This window comes from Manis javanica, chromosome 17 (assembly GCF_040802235.1).
Source record: "Manis javanica isolate MJ-LG chromosome 17, MJ_LKY, whole genome shotgun sequence".
Taxonomy (NCBI): domain Eukaryota; kingdom Metazoa; phylum Chordata; class Mammalia; order Pholidota; family Manidae; genus Manis; species Manis javanica.
Window position 1 is genome coordinate 51,488,920 of NC_133172.1, and position 20,416 is coordinate 51,509,335.

The following is a 20,416-nucleotide window of genomic DNA, read 5'->3' on the forward strand; positions in this document are numbered from 1 at the left end:
AGCGCCTACCCAAGACTTTGCCCTTTCTTCTGGGCATTTTTAATAACCAAGTGTAGTCCAAGAACCATAACCAAAAGCCTCTTACCTTCCAGGTGAACTGTGTTAATCCTTGTATGTGAAGGTAAACTAGCAGATCATCTCATTTATCTTTATACTATTCACTAGGTCCTTTTGAGTATGTTTTCCTTCTGATCTAAATAACAGGAATGATAAAACTAATCATAGGAAAGAATTATTGTTGTTTCCCTTCTTTTAAATCCTTCTTACAGAGTGAGATACAACGGGATATTTCCTTGTGAATACAGTGAAATGTTTCCTAAGTGTCCTGTAGGTGAAAAGATAAAAGAATGTGGATAATAAATAAATATATATGTATATATAAAAGAATAATAAGTAAATGGATGTGAATGGTCGAACAAATGAAAAAAATCAAAGGACGAAGGCACACCTGGTGACCATCTAAAACCTTTCCTGTATATCCCACCTCATGCAGAACAAGAAAGAAGTGTCAGCATTTGAAGAGTCGCCGATGGAGCTTGAGCCCAGTAGAGAGTGTCGCCTGAGACAACTCCAACAGCTCAAGAAAAAATTGCTGGCCCTTCAGCAAGAGCTGGAGCTCCACACGGAGGAGCTGCAGACGTCTTACCGCTCTCTCCTGCAGTATCAGTCCGTCCTAGAGAAGCAGGCTTCCGGCCTGGATCTTCTCCACTGTCACTGCAAACGGAAACAAGATGAGGTATAGACAGAGAAACTATGGACCATGTGCCTATGTACCTACAGAAATCAGGCCAACCCTACCAGAAAGCAAACATAAACCTATACGGAGGAGAGCTTTGCAACATCTTGAGTGGGTTTTATCAACGTTTCAGCTTTAATTCTTGATCTTTTTGAAGCTGAGTAGAGGGAACTAAGCAGAATGGCCTAATTGAGTGAGAACTCCAGTATTAATGCATGTGGGGTATGTGGTACATGTGTGTAGTGGGGGGGGTGTATGTGTGTAGGTCCATCATCTCATTACAATTGCAATTTAAATGCAAAAGACTCTAAGTCTCTGAGGGTCATAAAAAAGCTCTAAGGGCCATTAAAAGAACCATTTTTAGAAAAATCAGGTTTTGATAATATATAAATTTCTGGCACTTGCACAGTTGATAAGATAACCAGACATTGAGTCTGAGCCAGTCATTGAAAACACAGGATTGGTCACTTTTTTGGACTGGAGTTGTTTAGATCCTGTAGATTTAGTTTTAACTATATTCTGGACATTCATTTCTAAGCATATCCCAGGGTCATATTTTTTAGACCAAAGAGTAGCATCTTTGTGGAATCCCAAGTAAACTCCAAGACCAAAGCTGTAGAACTTAAACCCGTTGATCAGTGGAGGCCCTGGCAGCAGTGAAACTGTGGGTTCTAAGTGATGGGACAGGCAGACTACCCTGGCATGTTCTTCCTTTGTCTTTAAAGATAAAACTCCAAGGATTGTCTTGGAAGGGGGTGGTGTTTAAAGACTAACTCCAGGGCGTTTATGAAGGGCCTTAAAGAATGTAGAATTTTTCTTAAGGGAATATTATGGTCAATGAGAATTTGCTGAAAAGGATTGAAAGGGAAAGGAATAAAGAAAGGTTATTGTACAAAATATAATCTGGAACAAAGCCTGTGAGCATAAACCATGATTTAATAAACTAATGCAGGACTACATTAAAACTGGCTGGTTCATTATGACTTAAACAAGAGTCCAGCCTAAATGAGTTGGGGTTCTGTTCAGCTGAATATAACAGAAAACCTCAAAGTAATAGTGGCTTAAGTAAGATAGTTTATTTCTATGATATATGAAAGAAGGTCAGAGATAGGTGGCCTTGGACTGTTATGGTAAATGTATGTGTCATCAAGTACCTGGGGTCCTACCTTTGATTCCACCCTCATCAGCTCAAGGCTTCCTTTTCTAGGTGACCTAAAGTGGTTGCCAGAGCTCCAACCATCACATTCTTGTTCCAAATAATCAAGATGGGGGCAGGGAGCAGGTGGGGAAAGAAAGGCACACTCCTCCCTCTTAAGGACACTTTCCAGAAATCCACACTTGCACTTACATATCATTAGACAGAGTTAGTCACATGGCCACAGGTAGTTCCTAAGAAGCCTAAGAAAAGTAGTGTCTTAGTGAAGTGCACACTGTCCCAAATAAAATCAAGGATCTCTTATTAAGGAAGAAGAGGAAAATTGATGTGGGTTTTAGCAAGAAGCAGTCACTGACACACATTCCAAACAGGAAAGCACTGGAAAAATCACTTTAGGCCTTCTGCCAAGTTATCCCATACTTTGTTTTACAGAAGCATAGAACTTTGGTCTGAGGTTGGGTTTCCTAACAGCAGACCCTAAGACAAGAGATGATAAGTAGTTAATTCAGAAGGTGATCCTAGGAAGCGTGGTGAGAGAGTGAGGAAGTGAATCCAAGAAGGGCAGGAAGCCCACAAAGAAAATCATTATTAATATCACTGCTGTGGGCACTGGGGTTCAGTCCCTCCGGAGAACTCTGGGAGACAGCGTAGAACATGCTCCGTGATCCGGCCAACCACCCCAGTCACTGGTGAGGGCTGCACCTGAAGACATTAACTCCCAGGACTTGTAACCTGTCTTACTCTTCTGCTTGAGTGGGCTCCTGGGGCCCGTGCATCCCTCAGGCAGAGTTAAAGACGCCTGTGGTTGGGATGGGTTTAGCCTGCAAAGGAATGGTGAGGGCCAAGGGGATATGAGAGGGCTGCTGTCAGCTTCTGTTATAAACAATTGAATATGAAATATCCCTTTCCTCTTCTGCTTGCCTAATAAATACCTCAAACTAAAGGAGCCTTTCTTAGAAGAATCTCAAATGCCAGGCAGCAAGTATAATTAGCTTGAACCAATACAAGATGTTCTATCCGAATTCTACACTGAACTGTTCCAACCAAAATGAATCCTTCCTCAACCACCCTCCCACTAACTCCGTCAATACACGTAATACAAGCCATACAATTTAGTACATGCAACAATATATAGTTGTTTGCTAATTTTAAATCGTATCTTCCCAAAAAGGTAGAAGTTTGTAAACTCTTTGAGGGAGACCCCATGCGTTCTAGGTATACACCCAAGACATTGCTCATGACGTTCAATAAATATCTGTCAGTCGGTTGACTAATTGGTTAGGAAAAAAAGGAATGTAAAAGGCTCATGCAAATCCTAAAGGAACTGTGCTCATTCTCCCCCACTCTCTCCAGGGAACTTTGCTAACATGTACCTGTGGCCACGAGGGGCTCTACATTTTCTAAATTAGACCTCTAGAGGATACCTAGGGAAGAAAGAATACTGGCATTGCAAGCCTTTTAAAAAATGGAGCTATATGAACAAATTCATTCCTCTTGATCAACTAACAAGTCTTTGTTGAGTTCCTCATACATGCCAGACAGACCCCTTATGCCCTCACTTGAAAAATATGTTGGGAATCTTCCCCAGCCTTTTCCTATACAGTTACATATATAAACAGGTAATGGTCTGTGCCTTTAAGAAGTTTACCATCTGAAGAGGACAATCTCTTTTTTTTATTTCTAATCATTAATATTCTGATATATATTGTCACTTTTTAGATCTGTGTTGGGTCTATTCTGTGCATCTGGGTTTCTAGTTAAGATACAAGACTCTTCGGCTGGGGGTCCTAAAGCCACATCCTTTCCTCATCAGATGCTTCCATGGGTTCAGTGCGGTTTCATTCCCCCCATCAACAGGTGATTCTCTATGAGGAGGAAATGGGAAATCACAATGAGAACGCAGGGGAGAAGCTCCGTTTGGCACAGGAGCAACTTGCTTTGGCAGGGGACAAGATCATCTCCCTAGAAAGGAGCTTAAACCTCTACAGGGGTAAATACCAGACTTCTCTGAGCAACACTGAGTTACTGGAGTGCCAGGTGAAGATGCTGGAGGGGGAGCTCAACGTGATCACCAGTCAGGTAGGACTTGAACCCGGCCACTCAGGCCCGGAGCACCAACAGGTGGGCCCCCAGGTGGGAGTCGTTGTGCTGTAAACAAGAGCCCACAGTGCTCCCAGGTGGTCCCTGTGACAGTCACAGCCCCCTCCAGCCGAGCCCAGACCTGCAGCCATGTGTCATTCCTTCCCTGGGATTTTGGAGCCTCAGCTTTGAGCTTCCAGCCTTCGCATCTCCATTAATATAGCTCCTTAGGAATTTTGAGGTCCTTAATATAAAGAGCCAGCATTTCAAATAAGGCAGAAAGTGTATTACCAGGTAAGCTCTCAAATTTTCTGCATTCTCATGGGGTTTGGCAGGTGGCTCTTTTAGGTCACGAGACTCATGCAAACCATAACTTCAGGATCAAACAGAAGGAAGACATGAAACATAGCAAAAAAGAGCCAAAATGCCTGAATTTGTTTTTCGTTTAATTGCTTTTTTATATTACATTGGTAATACAGTGATGCAGGCTCTCTAGACAGAATTATGGGGATTGAATATGAAAATCCACCTTCAGCCTCCTCCATCCCACCCTCCTCCCCTTTTGCTCTCACTTGAATAATGTATTGGGAATCTTCCCCAACCTTTTCCTATACAGTTACATATATAAATGGTTAGTGTTTTCCTTTTAGAAAAATGGTTCATTTTATAAATGTCGTTCTACACCTTGCTTTTTAAATCTTGACAGTTCCTTTTAGTTACTACCTTGTTTTCTGCAGTATGGCTGAACCGTCTACTGACCTGTTTGTCTATTACAAACAAGCTATAATGAACATTCTTACTTTTATGGAGTGTTTCCCTGAAGTGGGATTGCTGGGTCAAAGGGTGTGTTTATCTTTAATGTTTAAAGATACTTCTAAACAGAATATCAAAAACTTCTACCAGTCTACACTTTTATCAATAATAATAACTTATATGAACTCAAGCTACACATATAACAGAATGGGTACTCAAAGATTAAAGTGCAAAAATATTCATTTCAGCTTCATCTTAGAACAACAACCTTAGAAACAGCCTATATTCCCATCAGTAGGAGATTGGATAAACACACTTAAAAGAACAAAATATAAGCACATGTAACATGGGCAAATTTCTAAGACATCTTGTTGAGTGAAGAAAATCAATTTTTATGTCTTAAAAAGACAACATAATATTACCTTCATTCTATGGATGAATTTATATATATGTAAGTGTGTAGATAAAGTTCTAGAAGGATATGTACTAATTGCCATCCCTGCAAGTACGGGCTTGGAAGTGGGGGTCAAAGAGAAATTTGACTTGCCTGTAACATTACAATGGTTTAGAAAGATAATATATATATATAAGAAAATATATACATATATTTTATATAATATATATGTTTTTGTATATTTTATATAATATAATATATATATAAGAAAATAAAGCCAGAGGTAAAGAAAGGAGGGAAAATATATATGTATATATATATATATATATATATATATACATGTATTACTTGTGTGATTTGAAATTAATTTTAAAAGAAGAGTTAGATAAATCTACAAAAAAATATGAGAAGCATCCTAAATAAATTGTCCAGTGAAAATGCAATGTACAGAAAAATGTGTGGAAGACTTTTATTTGCATAGGTATATACATATGTATATATGCATATATAAATATGCATAAAATATCCCTGGAAGGATACCAAAAAACTGGTAGCACATACTTGTCACAGAGGAGGGGACTCCAGTCATGGGACATCAAAATGAAGATGCATCAGTATATTCTCTTGTGAGCTGTTTGAACTTTAACACGTGTTTGCAGTTGTCAATTTTTTTCTTTTGTTCAGGAAGCTATGATTTACATAAATGAACATAAACTTTTAGAAAACAGGTCTAGAGATTTTCCATGCTCATGGCATTCTGAAGTTAACGCAACAATTATGAACAAAATCAACCCATTATTTTTAAATATCCCAGGAGCCCAAGAACAAGGGAGATCACTCAAAGGTGCATATATACACTTCTCCCTGCCTGACTCAAGAGCACCAGGTGACCCTGAAACGACTGACTGAAGTCTGGCAAAAGGTCTCTGAACAGGATGATGTAATCCAGGAACTTCGAAATAAACTAGCCTGCAGTAACGCTTTGGTAAGTGTCTTCTTCTAGGACATTTTCCTGAGAGACAGAAAATAAAGCCAGAGGTAAAGAAAGGAGGGAAAAACTAAGAGTCGCCTATAGATATCCGTATTGTGGAACAATATGCAGCCAAGAAAAGGATCAAGCAAATCTGTAACGGCTGCAGGGAAGGATGTTTGTGGCATATTCTCGAGAAAAGGTTGCAGAATCTTATATATAGTTTGTTTTTTATTTTTAAAGTCTTTGATTATACTACAGAAGTATATGCTGTAAACTGCAAACAGTGCCTCCCACCCCTTAGTAAAATGAGGGGGCAGGGAATAAGTGGAGAGGAGATTCCACTTTTCATTTTTGATGCTTGGGTTTTATTTGAATTATTTTCAACAACCAAGAACAAATATGTCATATTTTTTTCATTTTCAAAAAAAAGTACACACATATTCACCACTTCATAAAAAAATTGCTTCTTTAATTCTTGAACTTTGAATCCCGTCCTCTGACGGAGTAAGTACATCTTTCCATCACAGCCCCCAAAGAACCTTCTTCTGACTCATAAACTGGATCGCACAGAGACAGAGGGAGGGAGGGAGTCCGAAATGAGGACACTGACTGACTCCAGACAAACCACTGTCCGTGCCTTCCTGAACCTTGACATGAGATTGAGAATATAATTTCTTCTCGGTACCAACCCCACAGGAAGTGTGCGGTGACGTATATAATACTGCAACAGGCTTAGGGTGAGAAAGGAGTGCCCCACAGAAATAGTGCTCGGTATGAGCACATTACTCTGATCTGCCAGCATTACTGGGCTTTGCTGGTTTGCAGGTTCTGGAGCGGGAAGAGGCTTTGATAAAATTACAAGCCAACTTCGCTTCCTACACAGCGACCCACAGACATCCTCCCACCTCCTCAGAAGACTGTGAAGACATCAAAAAGGTGTGAGAACTCTTGCTCATTAGTGCCTAGTGGGGACCGGCCAAGTTGGGTTTGATTCTGGGTTTTCTTGCTTATTTTTTATTTTTATATTTTTATGTATATTTTATTTCAGTTGGCCCTGTCACAAGGATAATATATAATGTATGCGGAGCCCCATTGAGTGTGTCCGATGACATTTGGTTTTGGCATTGAATTTTGGAATTGGACCTGCCTCTAATCCACTTCCTACAGTTGGCTTACTAGATTCAAAAGGAATCCTCCTGCTTTCTAGTTTCTAGTTGGAGTTGAGAAGTAACAAATGCATGAAGATTATTAGTTCAAATTCACTACCTTTTTTGAAAACTCAGCGTTTTCAAAATGCAAAGCCATCTCAAAAGTTGATTCAATAGTGAATGAGCATTTAAACCATGGAAACAAATAAGCAAGATTTGACCTACTAGGTTAGGTCCCCTCCTAAGTGAGTCATGCCTGAACTTGAGGTCCAAGGCAAAGCCAGCCAGACGAGGCCCCACTGAGGGCAGGCCGCCGATTCTGAAGTAGCAAAGGCAGGAGGCAAAGAGAGTAGCAACACATACAAGCTCTCCAGTGCGCCCTCTAGTTGGGGAGCAGAGACTCTTTAGGAACTTTAGAGACTCAAGAACAGACGTTCGCCAGGATTTTCTGATGCCAGAAAGTTTGAATGAATGAGGGATCAATATTGAACTGTGGAGTTCCTCCTTGGACATCTGTACAGGATTCATAAAATGGCAGGGAAAGGTGTGTTCTGTGTTTTGGGGAAGTCTGTGTCATTGAAAGGCCAGTTCCTTGTCATTCACATCCTGACCTACGGCAGGGTCTCATGACACTCCAATTTTTTGGGGGTGGTGAGGCACCTGAAAAACATCCTTATTTCTCCCTTACTCTTAATTTCTTTTATAGTGGTTAGAAAAACACATAACATTAAATTTACCATTTTATTTCTCCCTTACTCTTAATTTCTTTTATAGTGGTTAAAAAAACACATAACATTAAATTTACCATTTTAACCACTTTGAAGTGTATTGTTCAGTCATGTTCAGTATATTCACATTGTAGGGCAACAGATCTCTAGAACTTCATCTTGCAAAACTGAAACTTTATATCCACAGAACACTAATTCCTTTTTTTTTTTAAATGATACAGACTTCCCCCCAAAAAACAGAACACCCCTTTCCCTGCTATTTTATGTATCCTACATGATGCCTTTATTGTGACCTGGATAGTCTATTGGGAACAGAACCGCTCACAGTCCATGCCAGTAGCCCTCTGCCCCCTCAGCTGGCCTGGCATAGAGGGGCCTTCGAGTCCCTGCAGGGCCACTCCTGGGTCACAGGGTGAATGCCTGCCTATCTCCAGCTGTCCCACTGTCCTCACGCCACCGGCTCCTTCCCTGGCAGCTCTCAGGGCGCATGACTGTCTCTCCCCAGCATCCCTGGAAGCCCTGACAACTAACTGCTCCTCTCTGGCCACATGCCCCTGCCTTCTCTCAGCCGTGGCCCATTCTCTCCTTCAGGGAGAGACCAAAGCTGTGGCCCAGGGAACACAAGCCCACACGATGTGGTCGCCCACTGCCTTCCTCAGCTCTTCTGCTCCTCCTCTCTCTGCCCCTCGCTGCCCTCTCGCCATATGGCTCTCTCCCAGAGCCTGGTCACTGGCAAGACCCCCACTGCAGATACCCACAGCACGGCTCACTCCCACACCTCCAGCGAGTGCCTGCTTAGAGGCACTTTCCCAGGGAGGCCACCCCCTCCATCCTATTTAAAACTGCAACATCCACCCCCACCCCCACCCCCTGTGCCTCCATCCCCCTTGTGCTGTGCTGTTCTTCCATAGCACTTACCAAGTCTGAACCTTTTCTCCAAGTCGCTGCTTGTTATGTATGCTCTTGGTCTTTCTCGTCCCACTAGAAGGTCAGCTCCGAGACAAGGGGGCAAGGATTTGTATCTCTGCTTTTTGCTCCACCATCCCCAGCACCTAGGACCATGCCTGTCACACAGTAGGTCCTCCATCCATGACCAGGGACTATTTCAGGGAGAAAGGGAGTGGCTCCTTTTGTGCTCATTCTGTGTGAGCATGATGATAAGGCTGACATATCCTTTTTTAAAATTATTCTCTTCTAAATAATTTTAATTGAGATATAATTGACATACCATAAATTTCACCATTTAAAGTGTACAATTTAGTGGTTTTAATGCATTCACAAAGCTGAGCAACCATGACCACTGATTCCAGAACATTTTCATCACTCCAAAAAGAGAGCCCGGATGTGTGAGCAGTCACCCCCACCCCCTCCTCCCACTCCCAGCCCTTGGCAACCACCCCTCTACCTTCTGTCTCAGGGATCTGCCAATTCTGGACACTGGGCGTCTGGAAAAGCATTTTCCCCCCACCGTCCTCATTCCGCCCCGCTCTCCTTCCGTCTGCCCAGATACTGAAGCGCTTGCAGGAGCAGAAAGACAGCCAGTGCCTGCACGTGGAGGACTACCAGAACCTGGTGAAGGACTTGCGCCTGGAGCTGGAAGCTGTGTCCGAACAGAAGAAAAGCATCATGAAGGGTAGACCGCAGGCTGGGGTGCAGCGGAGTGGAGAGGCGGCAGGAAGCCCGAGCTCCTCACTCTGTCTCATTCTGCTGCAGACGTGATGAAGCTGGAGCTGGACCTGCACGGGCTGCGGGAGGAGACATCTGCCCACGTGGAGAGGAAGGATGAGGAGGTGGCCATCCTGCAGCGGCGGCTGCAGGAGCTGCGGACGGAGTTCACAGAGACCCAGAAGCTTGGTTTGAAGAAAGACAAGGTAGGGCGAGGAGCTCCCTGGCTGGAACTGCCAACAGGGCGGGCGTGAGGCCAGAGCGTGGCGGGAGGGGCTTCTGCGTTCTGCACCGTGATTGCTTGGGGAGCAGCAACATAGAAGCAATGAGACTATGTGTTCTTCAGGCCCGGAGGCGATTCTGAGCACCTCTTTGGTATTTCTCTTAGTGCATAATAAATAAACTGTCATAGGCCAGGGACCTTCATAGAGATGTTGACTGCAGAAGAAAGAGGTTTTTCCCCAACCCCACAAGATAGTTCGGGACACACACACGCCTTACATTGTTCTCTGATGCTCTTGTTTACGCTTGAGAGTGGAAGGAAATGCTAAGAAATTATGTGAATTTCAATTTTTTTTATTACAAACATCTTATGAATATGTAAATCAGGCAGTTTGAAAATATTAATGGAGCTGTGCCCTAGAGGATTTGTAGTTACCAACATAAATCAAGGTCCTGGAAAAGCCTAGAAATAGAACCAAGGACAGAAAGATTGTGAAAGCAGGGCAAGCTTGTGTAGTCTGTACTATCCAAGTCTCAGCTTTTATCAGAGGTTGATCGACTGGCTGATCACATTCAAACCTCCCATTTCAAGGGCCAGAAGTGACCCACCAGTCAAAATGGAGTTATTTGGAGAAATGGTGACAAGAAGCAAGGAGTCTACATAAGCAATTTCAAGTTGTTCATGAATTCACTCAACAGATCTTTTTGAGCTCCTATGAAATGCCAAGCACCATTCTTGGCATTAAGAATATAACATGCAATATACTCTACTTTCATGGAGCTTACATTCTAGTGGGGAAAGACAGACAATAAACAGATAGCAAAACTAATGTATAATATAATGTCAAGAACTGATAAATTCCTAAAACAACTTGGTGGCTGTTTTACACAGGTTGGTCAGGGAAGGCCCCTTTGATAAAGTGACTTCTGGACAGAGATTTGAATGGAGTGAACGAACCACCCAGGCAGAGGTCTTGAGGAAGAATATTCCAGGCAGAGGGAGTAGCAAGTGCAAGAGCCCTCAGGTGTGACTCTGCTTAGAGTGCTCCAGGAGGCCAGCTGGAGCAGAGGGCAGAGGGTGGGAGTGGCCAGAGGTGAGGTGAGACCAGATCACAGGCATTGCAGGAGGCCTTGTGAGGACTTTGGCCTTTTTCTAAGTGAGACAGAGCCAGTGAAGAGTTTCAAGCAGATGCGTAACAAGATCTGAATCTCACCTTTGCAGGCCTCCCTCTGACTGCTGCCTTGAGAATAGCCTGAGGGGAGGCCGGGAGCAAAGGTAGGAGGCTATTGCAATATCCAGGCCAGAGGACGGGCTGGAAGAGGCCTCAAGACCTCTGACTCGACTCCACCTGGCAACCGCTGAGGCCTTTACCAGCATTACTGCTTTGTTTTCCTCAGCTCCTCCAAGAGAAGGCTGAAATGCTGCACGAGCTAGAGAAGGAGCTGGCACAGGTTCAGGACACCCTCATGAAAAAAGAGGTAGAGCTGGATAAGCAGCAACGCATGGCAGCGGAACTGGAACTCACCATTCAGGAGGCGAAGCGGAATGACTGCAGGGCAGAGTGTGGAGCCATGCGAACTGAGCTGCAGCAGCTGCAGGACTGTCTCCAAGATGCCAAACAGCAGCAGAGGCTGGCTGGTGAGCCCCTAGCAAGCGCTGTGCCCACCACACTTCTGACCCAATGGACAAGAGCAGCCCCCTTCTTTCTCCAAAGGGCCACTTCCCTCCCCTTTCTCCAACTTCTCGCTCCAAACCATCTCAGGATCCCACGCTGCAGAGCAGTTAGGACTGCCCTTCACTCCTCCCCAGCCTCACCTTCTCCCTGCAGCCTCCACCACGTGGCAGGAGCTCAGCTGGGAAAGTGAACCGTGAACTCCCATGCCCACTGCTTTCTCACATGAAGACCCTTCCCTCGCCGTGGCGAGGACAGGGCTCTGCACTCTGCTGTTTGGCACCACATTCCTCTCCATCTTCTCTAGGACCTTCATCACAGCATTCATCTCTTCCTTCCCTGGTTTTTAACACTCTCTCTCCATTTTGATTTTTTTTTTCCCTTTGCCTCCAAATACAAATCTCTTCTGTGCAACTGGCCCCTCTGCTGAAATGGCTTTCTCAGAGGTCACAAGGACTTCTTGCCCTTGGATGTGGGGTTTCTTTAAGGGGGTGATAAAAATGTTCTGGAATTAGATATTGGTGATGGTTGCACACCTTTGTAAGTATGCCAGAAGCCACTGAACTGTACACTTTCAAAGGGTAAATTTTATGTTATGTGAGTGATACATCAACTTGGGAAAATTCCTTCCTTCCTGACTGTCTTGCCTGAGGTTTTCAGCCCCTGGCAAGTTCACCATGGATTTGGCGAGACCTAGAAATGACCATGGAACATTCTTAGGGTAAAAAAGGGTTTATACCCATTTTATTCTCACAGCAGTAGGCCAAGCCCTAGAATCACGTCTGCATCCAGCAGTTTGCAGATCCATAACCCACCTCTGCCTCCAGCCAAAGCCCTGGGCAGAGCCCTTCATATAGTGACTCAGTCAGTAATAGCTCATTGCCTAGGGTGTGGAAGCAGTAGCCTAGCAGCAGGCCAGTTACAGCATCAAGTAGTTTAGGGTCAGGTGGGGATCCCGGCCACAGGAACTTCCATTTTACCCACACTGACCCTCCTTTAACCCTCTGTGTGTCTCTCTGCCTTTGGCCTCTCACCCCTCAACAGTTGTTTCTTAGCTTTGGAGACACAAGAGGTCCCTTGTTCTTCCACAGATCTCAGCCATGTTGCCCCTTTGCCCTCCTGCCCTGACAGTGGCCGTCCATCCCCAACCCTTTGCCCTCCACCTTCTCTCCTCCCTCTGCCCTCATTCTTCAGTGAGTGATTTGCTTCGCTGTAGCTGCATTTCTCTGCAGATGACCCCACACCTAGAGGCTGGCCTGACTCTTCTCACCTGTGCTCTTATCTTTAGAGACTAGCTCCATCTGGGCGCCTCCCTTCCCCTTGCATTCAACATTCCCAAAGCTGAGTGTCTTCCCTTCCCTATCAAAAAAAAAAAAAAAATCCCCCTCTCTTCCTCCAAAGTGCATCATTATTTAGGTAATGACACCATCTTTCTTCCAGTTTCCCAGGCAGAAAAAGTGGACAGGAGCAAGACTGAAAGTAGAAGCAATGCGCTCTGGGGCCGTATTTGGCGCAAAGAAGCTCCAGGAAGCAACTCATTTGGGTGCTTTTCCCTTCACACCCAGGAGAGGCAAGGCGAGGAAAAGACGCTGCAGGAGGTCTTCCTCCGCCCCGACCCACTCCAGCTTGCCTAAGGCGCTCTTTCTTTCATGTCAGGCACCGACTCAGGAACTAAATTAAGTCTGAACATTTCTCTCGGGCTTTCAGAGTCCTGCAGAGCCTCTTCTCATCCAGGCACCCACTCGTGATCTCCGGGAGCTTCTCCCTGTGCTCCTTGCCAGGGACACCAGTCTCTTCCCGTCCTCTTCCCACGCACCGTGTCCCTCCATAAGCCCTTCTCCAGCTGTTCTTACCCACACTGACCTTCCTTGCTGAGTTCACAGTCGGCCTGGGTTTAACATTCCCATGTTCTCTAGGCAGGTGGGCTGGTGATGTTCCCTGTGCTAGACTCTGAACTCCGCGAGGGTCAGGATTTGTCTCTAATGATGGGATGAGTCACCCAAGAGATACTGAGCAATTTCTACCAATTTGCTTAATTTTAGTCAAGAAGCAGCCCGTGGCTGGGGCAGGGAAGCAGTTGAAGACAGATCATTTAACAGAGCTCCTAATGAAATGGAGAAAAATGAGGACAGATTGGACATGGAAATAGGTCTCAAAAGGAAGGAACTGACTTTTTAACTGGTCTTGCTTGAGAGTCTGATCCTCACACATAATCCCTTCTCACGGGGACATGCCCCTGGCTTGTCTCCTGTCTTTTGCAGCTCAGCAACTAGCTCAGTATAAAGAGGAGGCCATCCTGGCACAGAGTGACCTGGAGAATTCCCAGAGGAAACTGCAAAGCTGCCTCTTCCTGGAGAAGCAGAGGACAGACACCGCCCAGGAGCTAGAGAGAGACCTCGGGAAGCTGCAGAAGGATTCCCTGATGGCCAGAGAGGAGCTCGCACGCAGCAGGTGCCAGAGCTTCCTCTACAGAGACAGGCTCTGTCGCTGGCGAGCCCAGGCCAGCAAGCCCCAGGTGGCCGGCTCCCTCCGCCAACGCCCACGGAAGTCCACTGCGGGGAAGTTGGGGTTCCTGTGGCCAGGATCCTCACTGAACTTAAACCACCTGGTGATGTAACTGGCCTGTTGCTAGGCTACTGCTTCCACACCTTTAGGCAAATAAGCTATTATTGCGCTATATGGAGAGCTCGTCCCAGTGCTCTGGGCGGAGGCAGAGACGCTAGTGCTCCACCTACCGCCCGGAGAACAAGCCGGGTAATAAACCCTTTCACCCCTAAGAACGTTTTATTGTCATTTACTTTGGTTACACTGAATCCACAGTGAACTTGCTGGGAGCTGAAACCCATTGGCAAGACATCGACTCTCCTGTTGTTCCCCTTTTGCTTTAGGAAACAGATAGAGGCACTGACATCAGAACTCTCTGAGGCCCTCAGGAAGCTTGAAAATTCTGACAAAGAAAAGAGGCAGCTTCAGAAGACAGTGGCTGAGCAGGATATAAAACTGAATGACCTGCTAGATCATTTAAAACTCATTCAGCACCAGGTAAAGAGGGCCAAGGCACCAGCTCAAGCATTTTCTCTCCGTAAGGTTAAACATACCAGGCCTTATTTGGGAAGACAACACCACCGATCCATGGCAGACTAATTGTCCAGAATTTGGGTTAGAATGCTAAGCCAACAGTCAGCTCCAGCTCCCCCAATAAACATTTCCAAGGGCTATGCTGAAAAGCGAAAGACTGTGTCATTTTTTCCTAGGATTCAAAAGTTATCCTTGTCAGTCAATTTAAAGTCTTTGATCACGGAGCTATTCCTTTTGTGCTTTTCTAAGATCTTTTAAAACTTTACTCAAAGAGGTTTTTATGTGGAAAGATTTGGTGAGCAACAGGAGAGAAGCTTGACGCTTTGGGAACTGGATCAATGAATAAAATAAGTTGGCTTCTCTAACTGAACAAAGGAAAAAATGTTGCTGAACATCAGAAGAAACTTTTTCATAATCTATGCTAAGCAAAAACAGAGTTGCCCCATATTTATTTCAGCAATTCCCTGTGTAAAATTATCTGGATGATTCCCCCGACACTCACAAAAAATGTACAGTCTGAGCCTGTCTTTCAGGCCAGTTTTTATTTTCTCAGAACAGGGAGCAAGCCTGCACCAAAAGCCATCTGGAAGATGAACTTAAGGACGTAACAAGGTCACTGGAGGAGAAACGGGAGCAGGTGAAAAAGTGCAAAGGACAGGAGAAGTTGCTGGAGGAAAAGCTTGAAGCGCTCCAGCAGGAAGGAAAAAGGAAAGAAAAGCTGGTGAGAACGAGACTGCGGGAAGGGTCAGGCAGGGGCGTGAGCCCAGAGCCAGGCGTGAGCCCAGCGGGGAGGCTGTGGGTGCGCAGCGGTGACCCAGTGGGCTAAGCAGGGGGATTAGGGGGGCAGGGGGCAGCCTTCTGCAGGTGCCAGAGGTCACGCCTCTTCTCTGGGCTTTGTTCTTTAATGGGGGGCAGTCAAAGGAGAATTTGAGAAATCTGGAAGAGGAAAACGAGAAGCTGAAAGTCCAGTTAAAGCAATATTCTACACAACTGGATTCCTCTCTCACCAGACACAACACCTCCCAGCAAGTCATTCAAGAACTAAATAATAAGGTGAGTAGACAGAAACCCCAAGGGAGTGAGAATCTTAAGCCCTGTGGCCTCTGACCTGAAGTTGGCACCTGTTTCAGAACTGCAGCCAACTGCCCAGCCCATGTTTATCCTCTGGCATCTGCAGCTCCACTTCTCTCCTCCAAGTGGGGTAACCCATTGCTCAGCCAAAGAAATGTTTCTTCCACATGTGGAAGGTCATATTTAATACCTGGTGGAGTTTCCAAAATATCTGGGTTTTGGTATCAAGTCTTCCAGTGTTGCATTTTACATCACATTGAGTGAGTGCATTGTCTGGGGCAATTTGCTAGAGAATACTTCTGAAAGTCGTCCTAAAGCACCAAAAGGGGATGGGAAGGGAGACTGGTATTTTTTATTACACAAAGATGACAAAAAGGAGTAACTGGCATCTAGCATAAGTTCACTGTGCTTAAATTCAATCATTTATTGACTATCTACTTATGTCCTTTACATGCTTCACTCCCAACAAAAAGTACATTGGTAGGATCCTCAGTTTACAGAGCTAAGGCTCAAAGTGACTAATGGGTAAGTGATGAGATGGACCAGTGTTTGAATCTGGATCATCTGATTCTAACACCTCGTCTCTTTCCTCTTCATCATGAATCTCTCCCCAGCAGAATGCATTCCATCTATCTGAGCAATAAACAAATACAGCATCTCAATAGGTGGTCTCTTGGGTTACAAGTGAGACAGTATATAGTCTGGATTCCTTCATAATTTAAAAAGAAACAAAAAGCTAACCTTAAAATATTATGACTCATCTAAGAACAGCACTGCCCAGTAGAACTTTCTGCAATGATGGAAAAGTTCTATGTTAGAGCTGTCTAATACTACATCCACTAGCCCCATGTGGCTGTTGAGTGCTTGGAACATGGTTTAGTATGACTAAGGAGTTGAACTTTTAATTTTAATATTAACTAATTTTAGCCAGATTTAAATGTAAATAGCTTCATGTGTTTAGTGGCTACCATATTAGTCTCAAAACTGACCTTTCTGGAATTTTGTCCTCCAGAGATATAAATCTCCCTTTTGATATGATTCAGAGTTAAGGTCTGAGTCACTCAGATCCCTAAGGAACCTCTCTGAATATAAAGGGTACTACCTAAGTATTTAATATAGGCCCTGTTATTGCATTTGCCCAAAAAAAAGAGCCATATAACTGTAGAGGTAAAAGCACTAATTTCAGAATTCCTTTGATGGGAATCAGGAAGCTAGATGGTTTTGTGTTTGTGTAAGCATGTTCAACCTTTTAAAAGCATACCCCACATATAGCAGGCTTATTGAATCCATTGAAACAGCCATTAGAAAGAAGCTTAGTTTTGCATCCTAAAATGCATTTCCTTTTATCAATACTCCACAGCTCAATTTTGAAAGTTCCCATCTGTAGTCAAGGCAATATATATTGAGATCCTTTCTATTTCTTTGATTCTAGGACATTTTTCCACTATAATTACTGTTAATAAGAAAGCTGATCTATTTTTATTTATTTACACTATATTTGAATATCTTATTGAACTCACAAACAATAATAGTTTTTCAGATACTTCTCATGGATTGTCTAGGTAGATGGTTATATTGTTAGTGAGAAATAATTTTCTAAACCTTTGTAATATTTATTATTTCATTTTTCTTGCCTTATTGCATTGGACAGTACCTACAGTGTGGCGTATAACAGTAGCATTCTTTTCTTGCTTTTAGCATTAATGGAATCCATCTGTTTCAGTATGATGTTCCCTATAATGGGGTAAATAAAATTAATTAATTGATTCTCATTTGGCTCACCTTTGCATTCCTAGTATGAGGACTGACTGTATTCTTTTAATAAAATACTTGGAATGTGCTAAGAAGTGAGATGTGGCCTGTATGACTGAAGGATAGTAATGAAGGAGGATATTGGTATAAGAAGAGAGTAGAAAAATAGGTAATGGAAGACATTGTGGCCTCCGTTAAGAAATTTGGTTTTTATTCTAAGATCAATGGAAAGACATTGATGAGATTTCCTCAAAATGGCAGGAAGGTAATTTGTTCTCATTTAAGTTTTTCAAAATATAACTTTGAATAATATGTGAAGTGAATTGGGAAGAAGGGTAGGTTTGGAAGTGAGGAAACCAGTTAGGAGGCTATTACTATCCAAGCTAGAGTAATGTAAGTGGAGGGAGAAGCTAGCAAAGACAGGATGTGTTTTGGCAGTAGAACTGACCAGACTAACTGATAGAATGAATACGAGAGCAAGCAAGGGATCAAGGATGACTCAGTGGCACTCACCTATAAAGCCATCTATGCCTAATGCCTTTGGCAAGAGAAAGAGTAGATCTTTATGAGACCTTTTATTAAAACTACTCGATTCTTTAATTTACATATGAATATATAGATATATAGGTTTTTAGTATCTTTCTCCAATCTAAACCACTCATGTTAGAGAAATCTAAAATAAAGCTTCCATTTCAGCGTCTAGCATCACTGTGATTTTTTTTTTCACCACTCTTCTTTTTAGTCTTTCACCTCTAAGATAACATTTATCAGGCCACCAATTATCAAGAGTTTACAGCCAATTGTAATTTCTCCAGTGACTCCCCTGGGTTACTGGGCAGACCCAGTTGGCTCCTTGTTTTTCAGAAGTCCCCAGAAAAGATGCACTTCTATTTCTAGAAGGCAAAACTATCCTGGCTTTAGGAACAGTTTCACTCCCACAGCGTGTAAACATAGGGTCATAAGTACAATCTAACACTTCTCATCTCACTAATTTCTAGGGTCAAAGATACTAAAAATTCCATCTGAAAAAGTAATAAACTTCAAGCACTGGGCAAAAGAAAACCCAAAAGATTGTGTTTCTGTGTGTATATCCACCTGGAGGATGCAGGTGTACTAAATACCAAAGAGAAGAAGTCAGGCCTGTGAATTTCTAAGGTCTCCCTCATGCTTCCAGACTTAGAAGTAGACCTCTGTGCTATACTTAGAGTATACAATAAGATGGCTAATCACTTAGCATGTTCATGATCATAACTCACAGCTATACAGTGATTATACCTGAAGCCCTTTTTACATGCATAATCTCATTTGATCTTCACAAAAACTCTGTAAAACAATTGAAAGTATCTCAATTTGCAGAAGAGGAAACTGAGGCTCACAGAGATTAAGTAAATGACAGAACAGTCATTACTTTATCTAGATCCTCTAACTCCAGATCTTAATTCCTTTTAACTACATGATGTGTATGCACTAAGTTTAAGACACAGGCTTCAGTTTTCAAACACACTTCTGCCAGAACTATGTGTCCAATGCATTCCCAATTCCAAACAATGCCCAGTGCTATATTTCATTGTCAGAAAAAAAGAATTTAATATTTACTGAGCACCTATTATGTGCCATGCCCTGTGCCGTAGATGGCGGGGACCCAGCAATGAAGAAAGCACACACAGTCCACTTTCATGGTGCAGCAAGTCTAGTGAATAAGGGCAAGAACTAAGTAAGGTATAATACCCACGATGGAAATGTTGTATCATGTCTCCTAACCTAGACTTGGATTCCAGATCTTTATCAAACACTGCAGAGCCTGTGAAAGGGACTGTTGGTGTACTTGATACAACACGGCCCAGTACTTCCAGTACTCCTTTTAGCTGGGGTACATGCTAACTAGAAAGGGGACTGTGGGGAGAGGGATGCAGAAGAGCTTGGAAAGGCAGGCTTCCTTCCTTTTACAACAGTGAGGTAAGGACGTGGGCATTATCACAGACTGCTCTGCGACAATACAGAGAGAAGAGGGCCCAGCTCTTGTCCATGTCCTGTAGATCAGGGAATGCCTCTATAGCCATGAACTTTGACAGGGATGTTCCTCCTCCCTAAAGATATCCCATCAGAAGGAGACCTTAGTGAGTCTGCAGGTTCAGCTGGACAAGAGTCTGCAGAAAGAGAAGCAATGTCTCCAGACCATGGTCAGTAAAGAAGCCTATGAGGAGCTGTCCCGGAAGTCAGCTGCCTGCCGAGATGACCTGACCCAAGCCCTGGAGAAGGTGAGCCACGCCCTCTCATTTGCTTCCGGCAAAGATGTCCAAGTAGCGTGAGGGGTGCAGGAGCTGATCCCCTGCATGACCGGCTGTCACCAGAGCCATGTGCAAACCCCTTGATGGGCTGGGATGCCCTTCCAGAGACGGGTCTGCTTCCTCTTCGTGAGGCTTGCTTGGGGGGAGGTACAGAGATGAAGGCCAAATCTAAGTCGTTGTGCCCGTGCATGACCCAGGAGCAAGGTTTTCCCAAAACCTGGACTGTCAGGGAAATACATGCCCCGTCCCTGTGCTGATCATGCCTGACTGATCAGTTCATAAGACTGGAAAGAGAGCAGATGGGGAGGGGAAAGAGGATGCAGAAGCCAACCTCTGTCACTTCCCACCCCGCTCAGGGACGCTAGGCAAGGTGATCGGGTGTCTGTGCCGCTCCTGGTGGAGGACAAGGGGACTGGGACACTTCTCCATTCAGGACTCAGCTGAGGGGCCCAAAGGGCTCTGACGGCCACTCTCATGCCCTTTGTCTTTATGGAAGCTTGATCATTTGACCTCGGAGACAAAGAGCCTGCACCGAAGCTTGACACAGGCCCAAGAGAGGAAAGGTCAGCTGGAAGGTGAAATCGTGGTTTATGAGGAGAGGATGAAGTGGCTCAACGTGGAATTGAAAAAACTTCAGGGCTTCCATGAGCAGAGTGAGCTAGAGGTGGGCAGCAGCCAGGGGCTCAGGCTGCCTTTCTGT

General features: G+C 44.1%; 1 protein-coding gene across 1 annotated transcript in view; it reads left to right on the forward strand.

Moving 5' to 3' along the window:
• PMFBP1 (polyamine modulated factor 1 binding protein 1) overlaps positions 1–20,416 on the forward strand; it is a 40,630-nt gene that overhangs the window by 12,143 nt on the left and 8,071 nt on the right. Inside the window, exons 4-16 of the mRNA XM_073225763.1 lie at positions 494–736; positions 3,750–3,971; positions 5,933–6,103; positions 6,917–7,027; positions 9,474–9,600; positions 9,681–9,838; positions 11,253–11,493; positions 13,789–13,978; positions 14,416–14,569; positions 15,159–15,326; positions 15,521–15,658; positions 19,522–19,686; positions 20,213–20,380. Coding sequence (XP_073081864.1) covers positions 494–736; positions 3,750–3,971; positions 5,933–6,103; positions 6,917–7,027; positions 9,474–9,600; positions 9,681–9,838; positions 11,253–11,493; positions 13,789–13,978; positions 14,416–14,569; positions 15,159–15,326; positions 15,521–15,658; positions 19,522–19,686; positions 20,213–20,380 — 2,256 coding nt within the window. The remainder of the gene's footprint in view (positions 1–493; positions 737–3,749; positions 3,972–5,932; positions 6,104–6,916; positions 7,028–9,473; positions 9,601–9,680; positions 9,839–11,252; positions 11,494–13,788; positions 13,979–14,415; positions 14,570–15,158; positions 15,327–15,520; positions 15,659–19,521; positions 19,687–20,212; positions 20,381–20,416) is intronic.